This window comes from Callionymus lyra, chromosome 2 (assembly GCF_982586985.1).
Source record: "Callionymus lyra chromosome 2, fCalLyr1.hap1.1, whole genome shotgun sequence".
Classification (NCBI taxonomy): domain Eukaryota; kingdom Metazoa; phylum Chordata; class Actinopteri; order Syngnathiformes; family Callionymidae; genus Callionymus; species Callionymus lyra.
In genome coordinates, this window is record NC_141819.1 from 11,048,368 (window position 1) to 11,070,615 (window position 22,248).

Sequence of the window (22,248 nt, forward strand, 5' to 3'; positions counted from 1 at the left end):
ATTAAAATGGTCTATTAAAAAAAAAAAACGATTCCCATACGTGTGTAAAATCATAAGGATTATTATTTAACCAGTATAATTTAAAAGGTCTCGTAAAGACGATTCCAATGATACAAGTATCATCTTCTTGTGGTACATATTAAGACAGTTATGGACTTTTATAACCCGTGAAAATTCACTTATTTCTGGTTAACCTCCTCAATACTAAGTCATACGTGGTCAATGTTTTAGGTGTGACCTTTTTGTTCAACCCGACTTCTAAAATGTCATAACTTGCTCAATATTTACTCAATTCTAAAAAGGTTAGTATCATTGGAATATTTTTAAACAAAGAAATGAATTATGTTATAATGATATGATGATAATAATTTTTAATCAATCAATTAAATGTTCAACTAGAAAATAATTGGCTCTAAAAATATGCATAGAAAAAGCAAATGAATAGCTTTGATTGAACAAAAACACCTTAAGTTGTTTAAATATTTATACTGTATATTTAAATACCTTGTACTTGTGTATACATAAATATACATGTATAGAATTGTAAATATACATACACAGGCACACATACACACAACAAACACATACGTTTTCTTCAGAAAACATACTTGTTTCTTTCGGTTTATATATATATATAACTTAAGTATAAGTTCTTTGAATATAAAATATGGAATCATAAAGCAAACCTACGGTGTATTGAATTGATTAAATTATTCATGAAATTGGTGTCGGAAGTGACAATAAATGTCAGTAAACGCGTCTTGTTGGATTCGACCACGGAATCAGCGGGTCCAAAAAAACATAAATATATAATTTATAATATAATGGGGAATCGAAAGAATATTTTGCTCACCTAAGATGTTTTGCGAGGGAGTTTTGTCGAGTGAAAAATGGAAAAAAAGTTTTTTTTAAGATTTGTGGCCCATTAATCGCTCAGAAAATTTCAATATTCTGCATAAACTATGACGCGTGTTCTACGTCATCAGAATTAATGAATAGCGATGACGTAAACGAGGCGAACGCAGTTGAACGATGCACACGGCGATCCAAGGTCAAAGGTCAAACGCGCTGAATCACCACCACCCGACATCCAGGAAGAAGAAAATACGCACCACACGTACCTGTGTGATTATCTGTCTTTTATTAGCTTTGAAATGAACATAAATTATTTTAAAAGTGTAATGATTTATTTTCCTATAGACAGGGTGAAACATTTGTTACTTCATAATAACCTGTCATAGATATTGATTTATATATAAATAGATAGATAGATACTTTATTTTATTGGCCGGCATCAATAACACATCCATCTAAACAATCATCCATAAATACATGTAAAAATAATCAAATAAATACATAAATATGAACAAAAAGTATAAAAATTCATTGACAAATAATTGAAAAGTTGCGAACAAAAAGTAAAAAAGTGCATGTTAACCATGAGGGAGAGATCTATGTGTTCAGCAGTATTGATTTTAAAGTGTTGTATATTTATTAATTCAACTGGTACAAATAACTCAATTTAAACGGCTTGTTCATTATTTTCGTCTCATACTAATTAATTAAATGTATTTGACTATTTTCCAAGGTGAACATCATGGTGTTGGCCCGAGTGGTGGTCATCACCATCTCCACCGCCAAGAGAAGGTCCATCATGTTGGCCATGGGCACCAGTCCCGTGGAGCAGGCCTACGAGCAGATCAGGTATTGACCACAGGGTGGCGCCATTTGTCCTGTTTGAAACACAGAAGTACGTCTTCCAGACCCGCTGCTCAAGGCCTCGCGAGGTTGACGGGTCTGAAGACAAGAGGCTTCTGATAAAAAAAACAAAAACCAAGCATATTGGATTCGTCTTTTTTTTTCTTCTCATTTATCAAAGAGGATAGGAATAAATTTTAAATTGATTTTTCTTTTTCAACACAATTTGTTGAACTTTGAATATAGTCCTGGGGAAGAAAAGTGTTTTCAGTTAACTCTTCAGAATCTTTTAAGAAACTCAATATATATTCATTTTTATTAACAATAAAACAAACATGTTCAGGCTGTAGATCCAGCATCTGTTTGTTCAACCAGCGAAAAAAAAAAAATGGATCTCATGTCACCTGATCTATTTCACCAGAAGCTCTGAAAACGATCCCGTTGGTGACGGTGATTATATTAAAGTGCAATTTTTTTCTTTTTTTTTTTTCTTCACGACCGGAGCCCACCAGGATTCACAGAGGGTCCCACTATGAGAGGTTTCACAGCAGGGCCTTGAACCGTTTGGCAGCCCTGGGTGGCAGCCGTCTCTGGAAAATTCAAACACATTCCTCCGCTAAATAAACTAGGGCCCGCCGCCCGCCGTGTCATGCATCTGAACACACACACAGCTGCTGTGGTTTGGCAGTCACGTGAGTGGGGAAGCTAATTTCACTCAAACAAACAGAATTAAGGCAGATTTAAGGTGGGAAGTTGTCACCCCATGAGTCTTCCCAGCCGCAAACGCTTGTGTATGGAACATCGGCTACGCCAACATCTGCTAGAAAAAAAGAAAAAAAAACGGGGAAGGACAAGAAAAAAAGATTACAACAAAAAAAGTCAAACCGATGAATATGTTTCAATGTGTTTCAGCTTTTTTATTTTATTTTGACACATTTCTGCTCATGATCTGAACAGGGCTGCAGTGAAAGCCGTGTTGGTTCTGCTGCCCATCCTGGGATTGACGTGGCTCTGTGGGATCCTGGTTCCCTTTTCCATCGCCATGGCTTACATCTTTATCCTCCTCAACTCTCTACAGGTACACACACACACACACACACACACACACACACACACACACACACACACACACGGAAGCATCCTTGCCAGCGTGAACATCAGCTAATTAGAAGTGAGAGCGACATAATAGTAGTAGATTCAATCTTTTTGCGCTGTTTTTATTGTGTCTTCAATAGAAGTATATAAATAAGGTTTGTAGATTAAATGCAATATGGAAACTAAAAACTGGATGATGGACGCACACTTATCTACATTTATCTGGTGCACACACACTCAAATCTGGTTATATTTTGTAATATAGAAAATAATTACAAAGAAATCCAGCAAATATTCCAAGACTCAGATATTCAGAGACAGGGAATCATGTCACTCGTCATTGTGACAGTTAACGATTACAATGAGATGGTAACGCACACACACACACACACACACACACACACACAACAAGACATGCACAACTCAAGAGAAATCATTCTGTGATTTAATCCCTCATTATATTGAAGTTAAAACTATACATTCCTTGTGTTTAATGGATCTTATTCCTAAAACCTTATTCCTCATGTCGCATCACTTCCTGTGTACTGTGTGTGTAAAGAGAAGAAGTGGTCGTGTAAACCAGACCCCCCCACACACACCCCCTCGGCGTGTCTGGATCCACCTCTGCGATTTGTAGTCCTTTAATCAGTTGTGTCTTTAATTGAGCTGTATATTCAACAAGGAAATCAATAGAGGTTTAAGCTGCGTTCTGATCATTAAGCTCGGCCCCATGGTTGCCATAAATAGTTTCTTCCATCTCCTCATATGTAATTATATTTCTCACTGTTGACAGTAATTAATACACAGGGATCTTTTTTTCTCTCTCTTCTAATTATACAGCTGAACTACTTTATGTTTGTTTTCTTCTATTAATGGTTTCAATTCTATGAAGTGTCTGAACAGCACAACACATTATTCTATTATGTATATACTTCCTATTTCCTGCTCCATGTTTGGTTCTTACTTTGCTTTTGTTTGGATTTATTGAGCAGAAATTCTAGAAATTAAAGTATGTTTTAAAAAAAAAAGTCTTTCATGACAGTAAAATAATATACAAATAATGTCTAGTTCTACTAGTTCTAAAATCGATATAATGCGTTCAGCTATAGGTTGTTATTTATTTATAAACTGTATGTATGTATATATATATATATTTGCATTCCACTCACAAACATATTGAAGAGACAATATATAACATTATGTTGCTGAAATATACTGAAAGATTTTGATATTTTTAGTTTTTCTTTTTCTATTTTCTAAATGTCAATAAAATATGAAGCAATATATAAATACATTAATGCTTTAAGTATATACTGTATGTATACAGTAATATTAGCATTCCACTCACAAACATAATGATAAAGAGACCATATATACCTTTATATTGCTTGAATTAACTCAAACATTTTAATATTTTCATTCTATTTTCTGATTGTCAATAAAATATAAAGATATATATATATATATAAATGCTTTAAATATATACAGTATATATATACACATTAGGCCTCCAATTGTGTAATTTAATTACATTTTTGTATTTAATTTTTCGTGTCTAATTACAATTTTTTTTAGAATTGAATCACCAACAATATACAAAATATAGATCTTTATCTTAATAAATTCATTATTCATTAATTATAATTGGTTAAAAAAATGAGAATAATTGCTTCTGTACAGTGAACTATAATAAAAACTTTGGTTAAAATGAATTCAAAGAACATAATAAGTGACCTTTAAACCCAAGGACAAGGAACAGATGATCTTGTTTCTTTCTGTGGTTCTCTGGTTTACCATGTGGATCCATTCATCTTTTGAAGGACTCATCGGTGTGATGTGATAAACCTGTGCTGCGTTCAGTCCAAGGTAACAGTCTCCCTGTCACACAGCTACGAACCATCTCGTCTAAGACCAACATCACGTTAAGAACAAGCTTTATAATGAGGATCCATCGCTTTAGGTTCAAACCACATAATGAGCTGCTTGGCAGAGGTCTGCGCTCCTTGAAAGCCTTTTAGTGACAATGTGTTTTGTGTGTGTGTGTCATTCACGTGCCTGTGTGTGTTGGATAAACGGCGTAACAACTGCTATAATAGACTCATGAGTGTTTTTTTTAAAAAGCCAGGATGGTTCAAGATTTAACGGGAACTCTGACAGCTGTCAATCTGCTCTTGTGACAAACCATGTTGGATATAATCTGACGTGACTCAAGCTTCATTATAATTTTTTTTTTCTCATCATTATCATTTAAGATTATAGTATATACAGACATTTTTAATTTGAAGAATAATGTGGTGGTGTCACATATGAGGGAAGACAGTTTGTGTCTCATATATATATATATATATATATATATATATATATATATATATATATATATATATATATATATATATATAAAGCAGCACACACTTATATTTAAACTTTGATAAAGGCATGAAAACATAAAGATAAAGATGATTTACTGATCATAGTGCCAAATATTTTACTCATCCTAGTTCTTCCATCATAAGTTAAACATAACTGGACTCGAGTAACATTATTTTACAGGACCATGCCCTTATATAGATAATAACTAATAAGAAGTATGACTTATTTCTAACAAAGTTTTTTAAAGGAATACTTTAAGTTGCTTTTTAAGTTCTTAAAGTTTTTTGGGAAGTAAAAAAAACATACTATACTTTCATTTAAACACATATTTCTCAAAATGTATCACTAAGTTTGGGGCTTTAACGATGATAAAAGCTCATAATTTTAATAGTCATTATTTAGTTTAACTGCATATATGATTTATGACAACATTTAAATGTTATAAAGCAAAAAAATAATCTTTCAATTTGTTTCTATTTTTTTAATCTGTTCTTATTGAGTGTTTTAAAAGACTCGTCCTGAACCACCGGTTCCGGTCCGTGTGGCATTTCTTAAAATAAAATCTTACATTTTTGTTGATTCTGTATCTGACATGTGTTTTAATGTGGAATAAAAGAACAGATTTTCTCAAATAAAGTCATATAAAAAGTTAATTTTGACACTATTTCAGTCAAGTTTATAGAAAAAAAAAGTAAGTAGTGAAAATGAATGTATTTTGCAGGTTGTGCCATTTATTTTATTTGACTTTTTATGATTTATCTGTAGCTGGTGAAAAAAATGCCGTCGTTAATTTGGTCCGTGTTGCAAAAATAAACAAATATTATTATCAAAAATGTTTTATTATTAAAAACTTCCACTAAACGTTGATTTTTCTTAATTCTGTGTTCATTCATGAGGGAAAATCTTTAAGATAAATCCCTGCAGTTGTTCTACAAAGAAGTGTACATGTGATCAGTCACAGCCTGAAGAGGGCAACACTGTTCCTCATCAGTGTGTCGCACATATTAATAAATAATCTCTCGTTTGTTTCCTTCACTCATTTATTCAGTCGTATCACATTCATGTCTTTCATGACGGGAACGAGTCACAACATCTCTCTCATAAAAGCGCAGACAAACATTTCTACAGCGAAAAATCATTTGACTCAGGGCTGAATATTCTTGATAGAATAGTTCAATGGAAGTTGGTGTGAAGTGTTTTTCGTGGTTTCAATGGTTGCCATGTCTTTGGTGTTTTCTTCAGATGCCACAAGCTTCGACGACGTTTGTTTTGTTCGCCTGATAAAGTTGACGTGAGGCTTTATCGCAACATAATACATGGGAAGAATCTTTATTTTCTAAGACATGACAAAGACTTGAATGCATTTATTTTCATGGTTTAAATAGTTGGAATGAATTGCTTAAAAACAAACCCTGAAATCTTAATACATATTGAATTGTAAACAGATGTGTTTTTTTTAATGTATATTAAATAAGGTTGTTTATGAATGGTTTAACCGTTGCTTTAATATTCATCTCTTTAGATCGTTTTTTGGCTAATCACTTTATCACAATATGTTTTTATGTTTTAATATTGGCTGATAAGGGGAGTTAAATATGAGGTTTTTCTCATTTAAAATGTTTTATTCAGTTGTTTTTTTTCTTTTTATCCGAGTGTAGTTCTGACCTTGATCATGGATCCTCGTTTGGTTTAAGATATTCATCTTAAAATCAAGTTAATTTTCATTTCTTCTTGAGCTACTTCATCCTTAATCCACAAATGATGGCAATTTTTTTTCAAGAGGACCTGCAACAAAAAATGTTTTTCTTTTACCAAATTGAAATCCTACAATTTCATTTTGCGTAACAAAAATATTTCAGAAGAAACATAATGAAGTTTTTCACAAATCGAGTTGTTTCAGGGATATTTGTCGGGCAGAATAAAAGGTGGTTGAATGAGGCTGGAAAGAAAAACTTCCACATACGGCGTAAGTGAAAAAAAACCCAGATTCCCCTAATGTCACCTTGAGTCAAGCGTCAGTTTTGAGGCTCTTGTAAAAGCAAAAATAAATCATATGCTGGGTGAATGTTTGATGCTGCGGCTGCTGTTTTATTTATTATCAATCAGTGTTGATTTGCTGGTCTGTAGAAAACATATTTGTGCTTTTTTACAAAATGTACATCAAGATTAGGACTTGTATCTGGCAATTTGTTTACATCAAAGCTGATTGAAGTTTGTGAAAATGGATCACGACTGTAAAATACAGGTTTTGTTAGGGTGGTTTTTGGGCAGAACCTGAATTATTTTGCCATTAAAAACTGTTTTATATTGTTAAACATTAAACCAATATTACAAATAATGTACAATTCTGACATTATTTATCTATATTAACTATTAAAACATGATTGTTTTGTATTGTTCAACGTTTAATATTACAGATAATGTAAAATTCTGACATTATTTCTCTACATTAACTATTAAAACATGATTGTTTTGTATTGTTCAACGTTTAATATTACAGATAATGTAAAATTCTGACATTATTTCTCTATAATAACTATTAAAACATGATTGTTTTGTACTGTTCAACGTTAAATATTATAAGGTAAGGTAAGGTAAATAAAGTTTTACCTTACCTTACCTTATAATGTACAATTCTGACATTATTTCTCTAAATTAACTATTAAAACATCAGAATGTTACATTAATTAACATTATATTGGGACATATATGGGTAATGTTTAATAGTTAATGATGGGATGAGGGTCATAAATGTAGTGAATGAGGATTAAATCAACTGCTATGTTTGACCCTCTTTTCTTCAGTGATTGCCTTAATGTGGACAGTTGGATTCACTGTGTCACTAATCGTTGTGTTGAAATACTGGATCAAGGGGCACCTGTTAATTCAAACTCAACAATTCAGAAAATGAGATGACGGAAACTACCAGATCTGATTACATCCGGATACTGGTGACAGAAAAAATGAAAAAAAAACAATTGTTACGATAAATTCTCTCGCGCGTCCTGCTGCTCCAATAACGCCCGTCTTCTGTGAAGCTGACAGCAATGCATTTTTGAGAGTCTTTTCACTGACAAAATTAAGTCAATAAAACCCCTCCCCTTTTGCCTGTCTCCACCTTGTGGTCCTTTTTTAAGCCTGTAACTCTGGCTGATATTTCGGCGCTGGTGAGCACGATGAAACCTTCCTCTTGCTTGTCTGACGTCCTTCCTTGTACTCTCTTTATCAAAGTGTTTGATGTAATTGTCTCCTGGGTTACCAAAATGGTGAACCTCTCCCTTTCCACAGGGTTTTTTCCCAATGCATTTAAACATGTCATTGTGGAGCCTTTGCTCAAAAAGCCAGGCTAATTTCAGGCCCCTTTCTAAGCTACCTTTCTTGTCCAAGACCGTAGAGAAGGTGGTGCCTGAGCAGCTGTCTTAGTTCCTGGATCAGAGCGACATCCATGAGAAGTTTCTGTCTGAAGTCTGGGTTCTGCAAACATCTCTCTACGGAGACAGCTTTACTGAAAGTATCCAGTGACATCATGATGTCGGCTGACTCTGGTAAATTCACTGTCCTGGTTCTCTTGGATCTGTCCTCAGCCTTTGACACAGTTGATCACCAGATCCTGCTGAGAAGACTGAGGGATGAGGTAGGAGTGTCTTGGTCTGTGTTACAGTGGTTCTTGTCATACCTTTCTGGGCGCAGTTTTAGTGTATCTGCCAATCAAATGAGGTCTGAATCAACGGATCTGTTGTGTGGAGTCCCTCAATGTTCTGTTATGGGTCCTTTATTATTTTTGGGTAAACTCATTCAGAGATTTCCAGATGTTTCTTACCACATTTTTGCTGATGACATCCAGCTCTACTGCTCATTTGATCCAACTGAGCCCCAGAGGCTGAAAAGCTTAGTCAATTGTTTAGAAATCAAACAATGAGTGAAAACACTCTACAGCTAAATGTGGACAAAACTGAAACACTGGTGATTGCTCCTGATGATAAGATTCCAGGGTTGAGTCAGTACTTGGGTGACTTAGGTCAGTCTGTCAAACTGAGCCTGAGAAACCCAAGTGTTGTATTTGCAACTATTGTCTCTAGTACAACACTGCAGAAAACCAGAAACTTCTTCCTACTGAGAAAAATCTCTAAATTTAGTAAAATGATGCCACAACACGATCTGGAGTTTATAATCCATGTGTTTGTGTCTTCTCGTCTGGACTATTGTAATGTTTTATTTAAGTTTCTAAACAAGGAGTTTTCTCGCCCGGGTTCATACAAAACTCTTCAGCCAGAATTCTGAGCTGCTCTAGTAGAAGAACTCACATTTATCCGATCCTTGAAATTCTTCACTGACTGCCAGTTTCTTTCAGGATCAATTTTAAAATTGTGGTTCTTACTTTCAGATCTATTCATGGTCAGACCTTCCATCAGTGTGATGTCATGGTAGCTGTTCAATTATTAATGATTAACAATTGCTGAATAAATATATCCACAAGTATATATATCATTGTGTATATACTTACTATTTATTAAAATCTAATTGTATTGAACTATTAGTTGTCCTTGTCATGCTTTCATGGAAATTGTTTGATTATAGTTGTAAATTGTTTGATTATAGTGAAAAATTGTTTGATTATAGTAAAAATATTGTTTGATTATAGTGAAAATATTGTTTGATTATTGTTGAAAAATGTTCAATTATAGTTGAAAATTGTTTGATTATAGTTGTAAATTGTTTAATTCTAGTTGAAAATTATTTGATTATAGTGAAAAATTGTTTGATTATTGTTGAAAAATGTTCAATTATAGTTGAAAATTGTTTGATTATAGTTAAAGAATGTTTTATTATAGTTGTAAATTGTTTAATTCTAGTTGAAAAGTATTTGATTATAGTGAAAAATTGTTTGATTGTAGTTGAAAGATGTTGAATTATAGTTGAAAATAATTTGATTATAGTTAAAAAATGTTTGATTCTAGTTGAAAATGGTTTGATTATAGTTGAAAATGATTTGATTAAAGGTGAAAATAGTTTGATTATAGTTGAAAATTGTTTGATTACAATTAAAATGGTTTGATTACAGTTGAAAAATGTTGAATTATAGTTGAAAATCATTTGATTATCTTTGAAACTTGTTTGATTACAGTTGAAGCTTGTTCTAAAGTAAGTCCAGTTCTTCCCAGAAGCGTTCCCAGTCCAGCCGTGAGACAAAGACATCTCATCAAATTGATTTTCCAAATGTAATACAAACACATGAAAAAATATTCTTCAGATATACCAGAAAACAAACCCAATTAATTCATTTATGGAAACAAACTCTTTGGATGATGAAAACTTTGCAGCTAATAGGTAAAAAAAATCATGGAGATTTATTTATAAATCCCCGTTTTTAATTAGTGTCTCGGATATAATTACGAGGTGGGTTTTTGCAACAAAAAAAAACAACAAACAAATAAATGCACGACATGATTGTTTGCATTCTCATTGCCTGGGAAAAATAACTTTCCCTTTGAAAAAAAAAAAAAAGCGTCCACTGTTTGTGTTGCCTCTTCAATTACCAGCGCCGGCATTATAACAATATTCAAACAGGATTCCAAGGTCAGCGCTGACTCCCACTTCGCCGCTCGGAGATGGCACTCGTAATGAGCATGTAGTGCGGCTTTTATTAGCAATATATTTATAGTGTATTTTGTCTTAACTTGTTGTTTTTTTTTCATTTGCTTTTATCAATGTTTGTTCTTATGCTTTATTATTAAGAGACGCCACAAAGCTTTTGATCCAACATTTAAAAAAAGTTGTAAATACATATTTTTCAAAAGAAAAGGTCGCATGTATAGAATATATTTTATTTTGGAGGGTTTTCCAGGTTCAGCCTGTGAAAATGGAGAGGTTGGGAATAATAGGCTTCCTGTCAAAAGAGGTGACGGCGAGAATTCCTGCCACCCTGAAGACCCCGTGTTCGCATTTATTTGCCTTAGAATCACCTGCCAGCTCGCTCTGGTAATAGCCTGTGTCATAAGAAAGCAAACCATCGGCCTCACCTCGTGTTCCGACGCTATCTTTCCATCTTCGTCCAGGCCACGCTCCGGGTCTAAGTCGAACCGCATGGATATGCATGAGGCCGAGAGGGGGGGCTTCTTGGTCACACTTCTGTGTCGCTGTGGTGATTTTTGTTTTGGGTTATTGTGAGGTCAACGCTGCCAGAAACAACACAATATGGCACCATTTTTTTTTAAATAAAGTGTAAATGAAGGTGTTTAATGAGTTAGTAAAAGCGACACATTCTTGATATTATCTTAAGGTATGTTATTTATTGTCTTATCTCAGGGTCATGTTAACCCGGATGCCTGAAAACAAATGTGTTCGAGGTATTCCTTGTGTTGTCTCTGGGTCAAGGTGACCCGATGGCATTGAAAACAGATTTGTTTGAGGTATCCCTTGTGTTGTCTCTGGGTCAAGGTGACCCGGATGCCTGAAAACAAACCTGTTTGATGTATCCCTTGTGTTCTCTCTGGGTCAAGATGACCCGATGGCATGAAAACAGATTCGTTTGTGGTATCCCATGTGTTGTCTCTGTGTCAAGATGACCCGATGGAATGAAAACAGATTTGTTTGTGGTATCCCTTGTTTTGTCTCTTGGTCAAGGTGACCCGGATGCCTGAAAACAAATGTGTTTGAGGTATCCTTTGTATTCACTCTAGGTGAAGGTGACCTGGAGGCCTGAAAAAAATATATGTTTGTGGTATCCCTTGTGTTGCCTCTGGGTCAAAGTGACCTGAAGGCCTGAAAACCAATGTTTTTGAGGTATCCCTTGTGTTGCCTCTGGGTCAAAGTGACCCAAAGGCCTGAAAACAAATTCTTTTGAGGTATCCCTTGTGTTGTCTCTGGTTCAAGATGACCCGAAGGCCTGACTTCTATAAATACATATGTGTCGGCTAAGCTCGAACAAACAAAAGGCAACACAAGGGATATCACATCTTATTTCTGGGCCTTCGGGTCACCTTGACCCTGAGATAACTAAAGGGTTAATACATATAAAAGATATTTGGAAAAGTATTGCAAAAGTAAATTCATACAGTGCTTTTAAATATCGATTCAGTTAAATATCGCAACGAGTATGGATATTTTCCTACATCCCTAAGACAGGTTGTCTGGGTGTATTTTGTGGTGAAGTCACAGTTTAAATTAAAGAAAAAATTAAAATTAATTAATTTAAAAAAACATGGTGACAACGTTTACATTTTAACATATGCAAACAAAGTTACTAGCAAGTATTCTGATGCAAGAAGCATTTTAAAAAATTGTTTTCCTCTTTTATTTAAGGTAAGATTTTAAATAAGAATCTCAGATCTGTAATGATATCGTCCTGAAAAAGCCTCGACTTGATGCGTGTTCGAGTGAGTTTCCTCGTGTCTGCAGTCCTGCTGCAGAAGTATTTTTCCACAATCAACCAAGTCTCACTATTTGCTTTACAATTGTGGGATTTGAACCTAAAGCTGACACGGTTGCGAGCCGACACGCTCTTAGTCCTAGTCTGCTTAATAAGCATTCTTGTAATCCCACCTGGTTTAATAAAGTTTGTTTATACTTTCACACACTCCCAGCGACACCGTCTGCGGTGAGGCTTTCGTTTTTTTTGGAAAATAGACGTCAATTCTGTGATCTTGTGTCGCTACGGCAGCCGAGTAGAACCCCCCAGCCCCCCGACTTTGATCTATACTTTGCGGGTAATTAGCGAGAACTGGGTCAGTGCAGGGCAAGAAAGCATCACCGTGTTGTTCTTCTTCTGGTGGGTGGCAGGGGGGCGAGCGGGGGGGCGATGTCGGGAGGTTAAAGGGCTGTCAAGTATCAGAGTATTTACATCTGAACGTGTTGTGTTTGACCGATCAAAATATTCTGCTTTCATTTCAATTATAGTTTATTAGAAATAGTATTAAAAGACTTAAGGGTTAGTTCAACCGAATTTCACTCATTTTCTACTCACCCTCCCTCGATTTAAGGGATTATTTTCGGAGTAATCTGTTTCTTTTTACAGTTATAGACAAAAATGTTTGTTAATTTTAATGTAGTGACTGGAGCTCCGTTGTCTTAGTCTTCATCTTCATCCAAAAACACACTTAAAAACATCTAAATGTCTCCATACTGCTCGTCTGTAATGTACATTTAGTATTGAAGCCTCGACATGAGGAAAAACGTTTAAAAAGTCTTTATTTTAAGATCGTTTTTAGCAGAGGTTTAACAAAATAACAAGCGATACAAACAGGAAGTACTTCAGAAAAATATCACAAGTGCTTCTAGAGCAGTGGAAGCGCCCGCCATATTTATATATTTATAGTAGTAGGAGTACTTCCTGTTTGTATCGCTTGTTATTCTTTGAACCACTGCTACAAAATCATCCTAAAATATAGACTTATTTTAGTTTTTCTGAACAATTCAATACAAGAAGGACGTTACAGATGAGCAGTATGGAGGTATTTGGATGTTTTTAAGTGTGTTTTTGGACGAAGATGAAGACAACTGAGCTCCAGTTGTTACATTAAAATGAACAAACTTTTTCTATAAATCTAAAAAGGAACAGATTACTCTGAAAATAATCCCAACCCTTAGTCGACATGAGTAGAAAACAAGTGAATTTTGGGTGAACCACCACTTTAAAATGATATTTACTATTATTAAATCCCACTTGACTCATTATCATCTTTCAATTCACAATCAATTAATTCACTAAATAATGTTTGAATAAACTTTAACACATCATTACATTTCCAAACACAAATCCTATTTTTTTTTTTAATTTTGAACAAAAACGTATGAAATTGTTTAAACCTTGTCTCTGTTTATCTAAAACAGAGATGATTGAAAAAGCTCACGTGTGTGTGTGTGTGTGTGCGTGTGTGTGTGTGTGTGCGTCGACGCTACCATGGTAATGAGCACAATAGCATGTAAACACATGGACGAGTCGTGGTCCGGAGCTCTCCAGCACCACGTGAGCTGCACCAGGAGATGATTTACTGCCGTGTGGAAATGCCAGAGCTGGAGCCTCCGGTTCTATTCCACCGCCATCGCCGTGAGAGCAGACAGAACAACAGCTCCGGCCAGCAGGGCGTCGATTGTGGGATGTCGATTGTCCTCGTCGAAAAAACCCCAACAGACCCCCCCCCTGGGTTCTTCCCCGACTCGTCCTGCGACGGTCGCCGGGTCACTTCCTTACGCACACAGATGTACTCTCCTCCAGTGTTTACAGCCACATGCTGATTCCTATTAATCTGCTTCTTGTCGGGACGAGGGTGGAGGGCGGCGGGTGTTTTCGAGGGGGTTTGTGTTGGACCAGGAGGCCACCGACACACACACACACACACACACATCGTGAAAAGCCCTGTTTGACAGATTGCGCCCGGGCCTGGACTTGTCTTTACACTGAGCAGATGTGGTCTCCCACTTGTTTTCCTTTGTAATTATCCCTCATTAAGTGAAAGCATGTGCCAATCAAACGGCTCAGAGAACAAGAGCCAGAGCAGAGAGAGAGAGAGAGAGAGGGAGAGAGGGAGAGAAAAAGAGGGCGGGACCACGAGACCTTTATAGCCTCATCTCCTCAGGATTGTTTCCTCGCAGCACAGTGTCATTTTCAAGTCATTACTCGATTTAAAAGGCGAGCCGTGAGAGCGGCGGCAGCTGCGGCGCCGGCGTCGTCGCAGGATCGTTTTTTGACTTTCAAGTGGTTACAAATTTGATGATTATCACGTTTAACACGTGTCACTTTGAATTATGGCTTAGCTCGATGTAGATGAATAGGTTTTTGTCATTTACCGCATTAACGACGACATCATTTAAAAGTCTAGTGGATGAAATGAACACAAACATAACAAACAACCTTCATAGAAATGATTGTAGCTTTTGATGAATAATAAAATAATTTACACAACTTTAATTTATATATGAACTGGGCCTTAAACTGTCCCTAGAGTGAGTTCATTGAGAAAACTTTTATTTTGAATTTATCAATATTGCTCATTACTAGTCTCTGAAATGTACTATTTACTAACTTTTTTAGTATTTATTGCCCCTAAACAAGTAAAATAATTTGGTTTGTTGTTTTCGTTGGTCACTTGACCCGAGTCATTAATGCTGTGAGTAGTTTAGATATATTTTAGTTTTTTTTCTACGTGTTATTTGATTTAACCATTTTCTTTTTTTGTGATGCTTTGTGGGTTTGTTGTTGAGTTTTTTCACACATAATCTTTTTAACTCTTAAAAATAATGTTTAATGATGATTCTTCATTATCTTTGATGCTGGATGTTTATAAATAGTTTTGGCTTCATGATGTATTATTACTTTCTTTTATTTATTTATCTTCTTTATAGTGTTTAAAAAAGTATGTATTTTAGCTGGTTTGTGTGTCTTTATTTATATATATATATATATATATATATATATATATATATATATATATTATAGTGGAATAATAACATTTTTTTGGCATAAGCGACACATTTAATTACTTATTAATTATTATTATTTATTTTCATTATATATATATATACTTTTTCTTTTTTTCTTGGACACATACTTTGTAATGTGTCTTTTTGACATTTAATTCAAATTAAATAATGAAGTACTTTTAAGAGAGATTTTAAATTAAGCAAAATTATATCAAATACAGTCCAATAATATTTGTTATCATATTTATCTTGCTTTTATGACTAGATTTATATTATTATATTATGTTTTTCCCTCACAATGCTCACTATTTAAAATTCTGCCCCCCCCCCTTATGAAAAATATGTATTTTAAAAAAGGAATTATTTAAATCTTTTATTTATTTATATTTTTAAATGTATTTATATATATTTTTTTATTTTAAACAACCTTAAACAATTGTTGGGATACACAAGTTATTCAAGCACTTTTCTTAATTGAATACACTCTATATGTAGGTTTAATTATGTAACAGTTGTATAGATTTACTAAATCATATTTTAAGTAAAAAATGTTTCTTTGGGATTTAAAAGTATGAAACTCTTTATGAGTAAAGATAAAAATGTAAGATAATTATATACAAAATACTAAAAATCCACACCATGATTATCAGACCGTGTCAGAGACACAGGTGACGCTCAGCAGAAAGGTGTCGAGAGAGACAAGTGTGTTCTCCGGGCAAAAGTGAGAGAAAAAGCGTGAAAAGAACAAAGATATATGAAGTCTTCATGACGATGAACTACCATTCATTTTCACTCCGTAGTGTCGCCGACCGTAGTGAAGTGTGATTGCATGTGACAGTCTCTGAGTCTGCCAGTTTATCATGATGGATGCATCCTGATCTCACGCCGCTGCGGCACACACACACACACACACACACACACACACACACACACACACACACACACGTCTTAGAACCAGCGACACACACACACACAAGGCCACATTAATGATCTAGGTATTGATTAACCAACCTTTTTATAAGTCGACTAAAGCCAGAGCCCGGATATTACTTCATTTATTTTGGTCATATTTAAAGGTTTTTATCTTCAAACTAGAATTTTTTTTTATTTACAAAAATAATTTTCTTGAAAAATGTTACTTTTTATTATGTGACAAAAAACAACTATTTGGCAATAACCAGAAAAGTGATGTTAATATTCTTTTATAATTTAATTTAATTTTCATATTGATTTAAATGAAATGCATTAACTATAAAAATATATATATATTATTACTATATTAACTGTTCATTGTTATTATAAACTATTATTAATGTCTGGCATTAGAATCTGATAAAATACATGTGCATTTGATTTATAAATATTCTTTTAAATATATATCGCTTTTTCCACTTATATTCTGACATTGATTCCATTAGTTTATTTTATATATATAATTGCTTGATTTTTTTGATTTCAAAGCACCTTTCAAGAAACTCAAGGTCGCTTGTATATATATATATATATATATATATATATATATATATATATAATAAACAAATAAAAAAAATACTAAAATGTATTTCATCACTTGGTTATTCTTTTGTGATTCCATTAAAACGGCTTTAAATAAAATGTAAATATGAATGACATAGACATTGACTGACAGATTATAATATATATTTATTTAAAGTATATATTATAAAAATGTCTGTATATATGTGTGTGTGTTTATGGAAAAGCCAGAAATAAATACATAAAGAATAAAGGGTATTAATAAATCAAGCACTAATATATTTATGATATATAGGTTCTACTGTATGTTATTCATATTTATTAAAAGCAGTATTAATGTAATCACAAAAAAATCCAAGTAATGAAATACATTTAAGTATTTCTTGGTTCATTTATTCTTTGATTTTTGCCGATTAATTATGTTCAAAATGCTAAAACATGTCAATAAATAAAGTAACAAATGACTTAACGTCGACTTATTCCACGTATTGAAATGACTTTTTTTTTTCTCATTTAATTCCCTGCGTATATCGTGATAAAGTGTCTTTGTCTAGAAGGAAAACAGACGCGTCCTCTCGTCCTGCATGGACTGGGCTCACCTCTCCACACACCCCTCGCTCTTGACACATGCCATTAACCCCGGCTTTGCTCACCTCAGCTCTGAGAAAGGGAGATCATACCCATTCCACATCACACCAATCTTCTCTTCCCCGTCTTTTATACCCAAAAGCAACTTGGTCAGATTTTGCATATTGCATCCATTTGTCATTTTGCCAGTCAAGGACAAAGCAGTGCCGGCTTGTCAGCGCCGGCTTTTTTTTTTTGTTTGAAGCGGTACTACGTCTCTGTGAGGGAGGCGTACGGATATATCAGTGGGTTTTTGAATTCCTCTCGCTGCTTACATTAAATCATATACAAATAACTGGACGCGCTGTTTGTCAGGATTTGAATAACCCGAACCAAGGGCAAACATTTTGGTTGTTGATTCTAAAGGAAGTGGATTTTCACCAGAACTCCATGTGTTTCTGCAACTCTGTGGCCGTCGGATCGAACACGTTGTTGAGGAACAGAAGTTGCTTTGTGAGTTTAAAAAAAATTGTCAAACCTTTATCGAGCTCTAGATCACATCCCGTTTTCGCTCCTTATTCGATGTTGGGTCGTGGGGGACAACGGTTGGTGCGCCCCCAGGACCTTCATATCAATACCCAAGACAACTTGAAGACATTCTGTCCCTTTATGGGTGCTCTGAATACTGATCTCAACTGGCTTCTTCTCAAGGAGGTTCTACTTAAAGTTTTTCTCCAGTGACTTCTCATCAGAGATTCCAGTCATTCTGCAGCTAAAAAAATCTACTTCATCCACTTCTGGTGAATCATTTACTACTTGTTTTTTATATGTTGAATTACAACACTTTAAATAAACCTGATTCATTTTTAATTTCAATAATGGTTTAGACAAAAGAACACGACTAAACCTACACCTGCTGGTGGAAACTAAAGGTTGTTCTCAACAGTTTAAAGTTCAACTTAAGTGTGGATTTAAGTGTGTCTTAAATAGATGTTCGTCTTTATTGTATCATCAGTGTCTGTTTGTACAAAACTCTCTTTTCATTGAAATATTGACATTAGAAAATGATCTTAAGCCCCGCCCACTGAAAACAATTCGTTTTTCTGGTGATCAAATCTTGTTTTCTATAACCACACCCACTCTGCTGTGATTGGTCAAACTTCAATCCATGAAAATTCTGACTCTAAGGGACTCGTTGTATAAACAAAGCAGGCCGTGATTACAGCTGGCTGGAGGAGAAGTGAAGCCATTATTACATCATAATGGACTCCGCTCTCGTAACCTCTCGTTCGCCCAGATTTCAGACGAGAACTTTATAAAGTAATAAGTTGAAAACATGGTCATGATGAGAGACTTACTGCATCTTGGAGAGGAAGACTTCAACATTTGAAACATGTGAGTGAGTCAGGAGAGTTGTATTTTGACATTAACAAAAATGTTTTTATTCTGAGCAATTAAAAGCCGAGATTAAAAAAAAAGAGATTAATGTAAATAATAATTACAGATGGATCTGGTCCAGACGTTGAAAGTCCATCGCGTTCAGAGCGAACCTCTAAACGTGTAACTGTATGTTATTTAACTTTCTCCGTCATTCAACACTTTTCCCTCTTCCTCATTGGAAAAGTATGTGGTCGGGAAACACCCCTGGAAGATTGACAGTGGGATCACATACAGTTTGACAAGCGGGGGCGCCCCGAAAAAAAAAACCCCGTTTGATACCTTAGTATTTTTAATTAAACAGCCCTCGGCACCGACGGCACGCTTTTCCTCGCCCCGGTTCAAAGACTGGCGCTCTGACCCATGTGCTAAAGGTTTGTATCGGTTTTCCGCAGCTATGTTTTGCTTGGCGCCCGAGACACGCAAGACTAAATTGTCTTGTTTAAAAGCTAGTTTGTTTACAGTTCAGTCCCTCCCGTGCTCTCTTAACCCCCCCATCCCTCCATCACATTACCACATGTGTGTACCGTGATCAGCTTCAGCGCGTCGTTCCCACTTCTATCGCTCCGTCAACATGTCCGGAATGTGTAAACAACCCCCGGAATTAAGTTAATACGTCTATTATCCGACGGACCCTCCCCTCGTCGTTCAGCTTTATTTAAACATTAAAGAGTCGGAGAGAGAGAGAGAGAGAGAGAGAGATCGCTCATCTGTTACCACGCTGCTTCATCAATAACATTTGCCCATCTGATGGGAAATCAATAGCACGCGCCGACACAATGCCCGGGCCGTGGTAAATGTGTTGTCATTTGTCATCGACTGGCAATAAAAGATATGTCACGATTGATTTCGGCTCCTTCAAAAACTCCTCCTCCGCCTGCTGTAAAAGAGGAAAAAAACAAACAATAAATGAACGTTATTATGATTGAGACGTACGGGTCCGTCTCGCTGTAGCCGACACTTTTTCCCAAGTGTTTCCTGATGTTGTAGCAGGTGATATGATAGCAGTTACAATTATTAATACATGTATAATGTTGTTTTCATCCAGGGAGCTTGTATGAAGACAGGTCACATGACCCAGACTTGAATTTGATGCAGAGTATCAGAATATTGGATGGTTGAATTTAACATTTTGAAACTTTTTCCTTATTTATTGTACTTTTTTTAAGCATTTAACTGCTTTTTTATATATATAATTTAAATTGGAAGTATATAATTTCTGCCGTAATATTGAATTGTTGAATATAACCTTTAAAATTTTGACTGTTGTGTTTTTTTTAAACCTATGTGTTATCTCAGAGCCTGGAGGCCGGAAAACTAATGTGTTTGTGGTATCCCTTGTTGATTTCTCTGGGTCAAGGTGAACGACACACACGTCTGTTTTTATCGGGCCTCCGGGTCACCTTGACCCTGAGCTAACACAAAGAATTTGTATATTAAAAGATTTTGTTGTTCTAATGTAATCGAAGAAAGAAACTTCAAAAAAAAAATAATACACATAGCGTTTAAAATTCCAATTGCAAATAATTAAAAGTATTTTTTAGAATTTTTTCTTTTTTTAATACACAGCCCTTTAAATTCAATATAGAAATGTTGGTGTATTAGTGTCACCAGACATTACCAAAAGATTACTCAGCGACTTGATTAAACAGTCATTTGATCGTCACATGATTGGCATATAGTTCAATATAACAGAATTCATGAATTTGTTCTTTAAATCCTGCTTTAAAATTTTAAACAATCTATATAAAATCTTAAATTTCCCTTTTTTTATATTTAAATTACACAGCACTGTTTAAATCTTCAACGTTATTGTAATTTTTTGTCTATTTTGAATGTAATATTTAATTACAATAAATGACATCTAAACTAACATAAACAGGTTTAAATGAACTAAAAAAAATGTTTGTGTCCTGCCTGGTGATTTTTATCAACATGAAACACCACAGCGACCGCATGTATTCCGTGTGTGTTTGTGTGTCAGATATGACACTATGTTTTATTTATTTATTTATTTATTTTTTTGCCGCCGCCGGCTTGTGTGCGCCGAAGTTGCAGCGCTTGTAGCGAGCAACATCTGTTTCGAGCTTGTTGTTCCTCTTGGCTGCTTTTCAATTGGATTTCCTCAAGCAGGGCCAAAAGCTGTCACCTCTGCCAGGCTCTGTTAGCGATCACTGCCGGCCCCTATATTAAGTAGGTGGTTCAGGGCTAAGCTAATAACTCTCCCTCCTCTCCTGAGCCATCATGCTGCAGCACTGGTGTGGCTGCACTAGCCTGTGTGTGTGTGTGTGTGTGTGTGTGTGTGTGTGTGTGTGTGTGTGTGTGTGTGGGGGTGTGTGTGTGTGTGTGTGTGTGTGTGTGTGTGTGTGTGTGTGTGTGTGTGTGCCAGTGTGCGTTTATGTGCGAAGAATCTCAGTTTTCAACTGTGGCTATACACCCTGTAGAGGCTCACTTTTGTTGGGGATTCGGGGGGGGGGGTCCCCTCCTCAGCATGACAGGCCATCAAGATGAATGAATGTGTGTGTGTGTTCCCGGGGAGAGAAGGAAGGCAAGTGTTCTATTATTTCTTTTCAAATAATGGCTGATTATCTTTCACTTTGTAATCCACAACAGGAAGATTGTGGGATAACGGGTCGGGTTTCAGCCCACCCTGGGCTCGCTGGAGACCCTGGGAAACCCTGTCGTACAATAACACCAGTTGGAGATATTTCAGTGGCAGGTTCTAAACAATACAGAGTTCAAGGTTAAATTAATGAATTATTAGTCAGGCAACTTTTATGTTCTTTTACCCCAAAAAGTTGTGAATTAATCCAGCTATTTAGTTTTCATGAAGTCCCTCTTCTTCTGCAAAAAAAGGGTTTCATTCCCCCAGTAAATTCTTAGATGTCAAGAAAAGATGGCTCGTCTTTTCCTTCTGCCGGATAGATCAGATTGCAACTACGGTGAAATCCTAACATCCCTGACTCCCATATTTTAAAAGTTAAAGTCTTTTTCTCCAAGATGCAGTAAGTCTCTCATCATGACCATGTTTCAACTTATTACTTTATAAAGGTCGTCTGAAATCTGGGCGAACGAGAGGTTACGAGAGCGGAGTCCATTATGTCGTAATAATGGCTTCACTCCTCCTCCAGCCAGCTGTAATCACGCCCGCTTTGTTTACACAACGAG

At 35.4% G+C, this 22,248-nt stretch overlaps 1 protein-coding gene across 1 annotated transcript in view; it reads left to right on the forward strand.

Annotated features, from left to right (window-relative positions):
* The window catches only part of LOC148085325 (adhesion G protein-coupled receptor D2), a 97,219-nt gene that overhangs the window by 18,097 nt on the left and 56,874 nt on the right, over positions 1-22,248 (forward strand). Inside the window, exons 19-20 of the mRNA XM_087783513.1 lie at positions 1,589-1,704; positions 2,656-2,776. Of these exons, the coding sequence (XP_087639639.1) occupies positions 1,589-1,704; positions 2,656-2,776 (237 nt within the window). The remainder of the gene's footprint in view (positions 1-1,588; positions 1,705-2,655; positions 2,777-22,248) is intronic.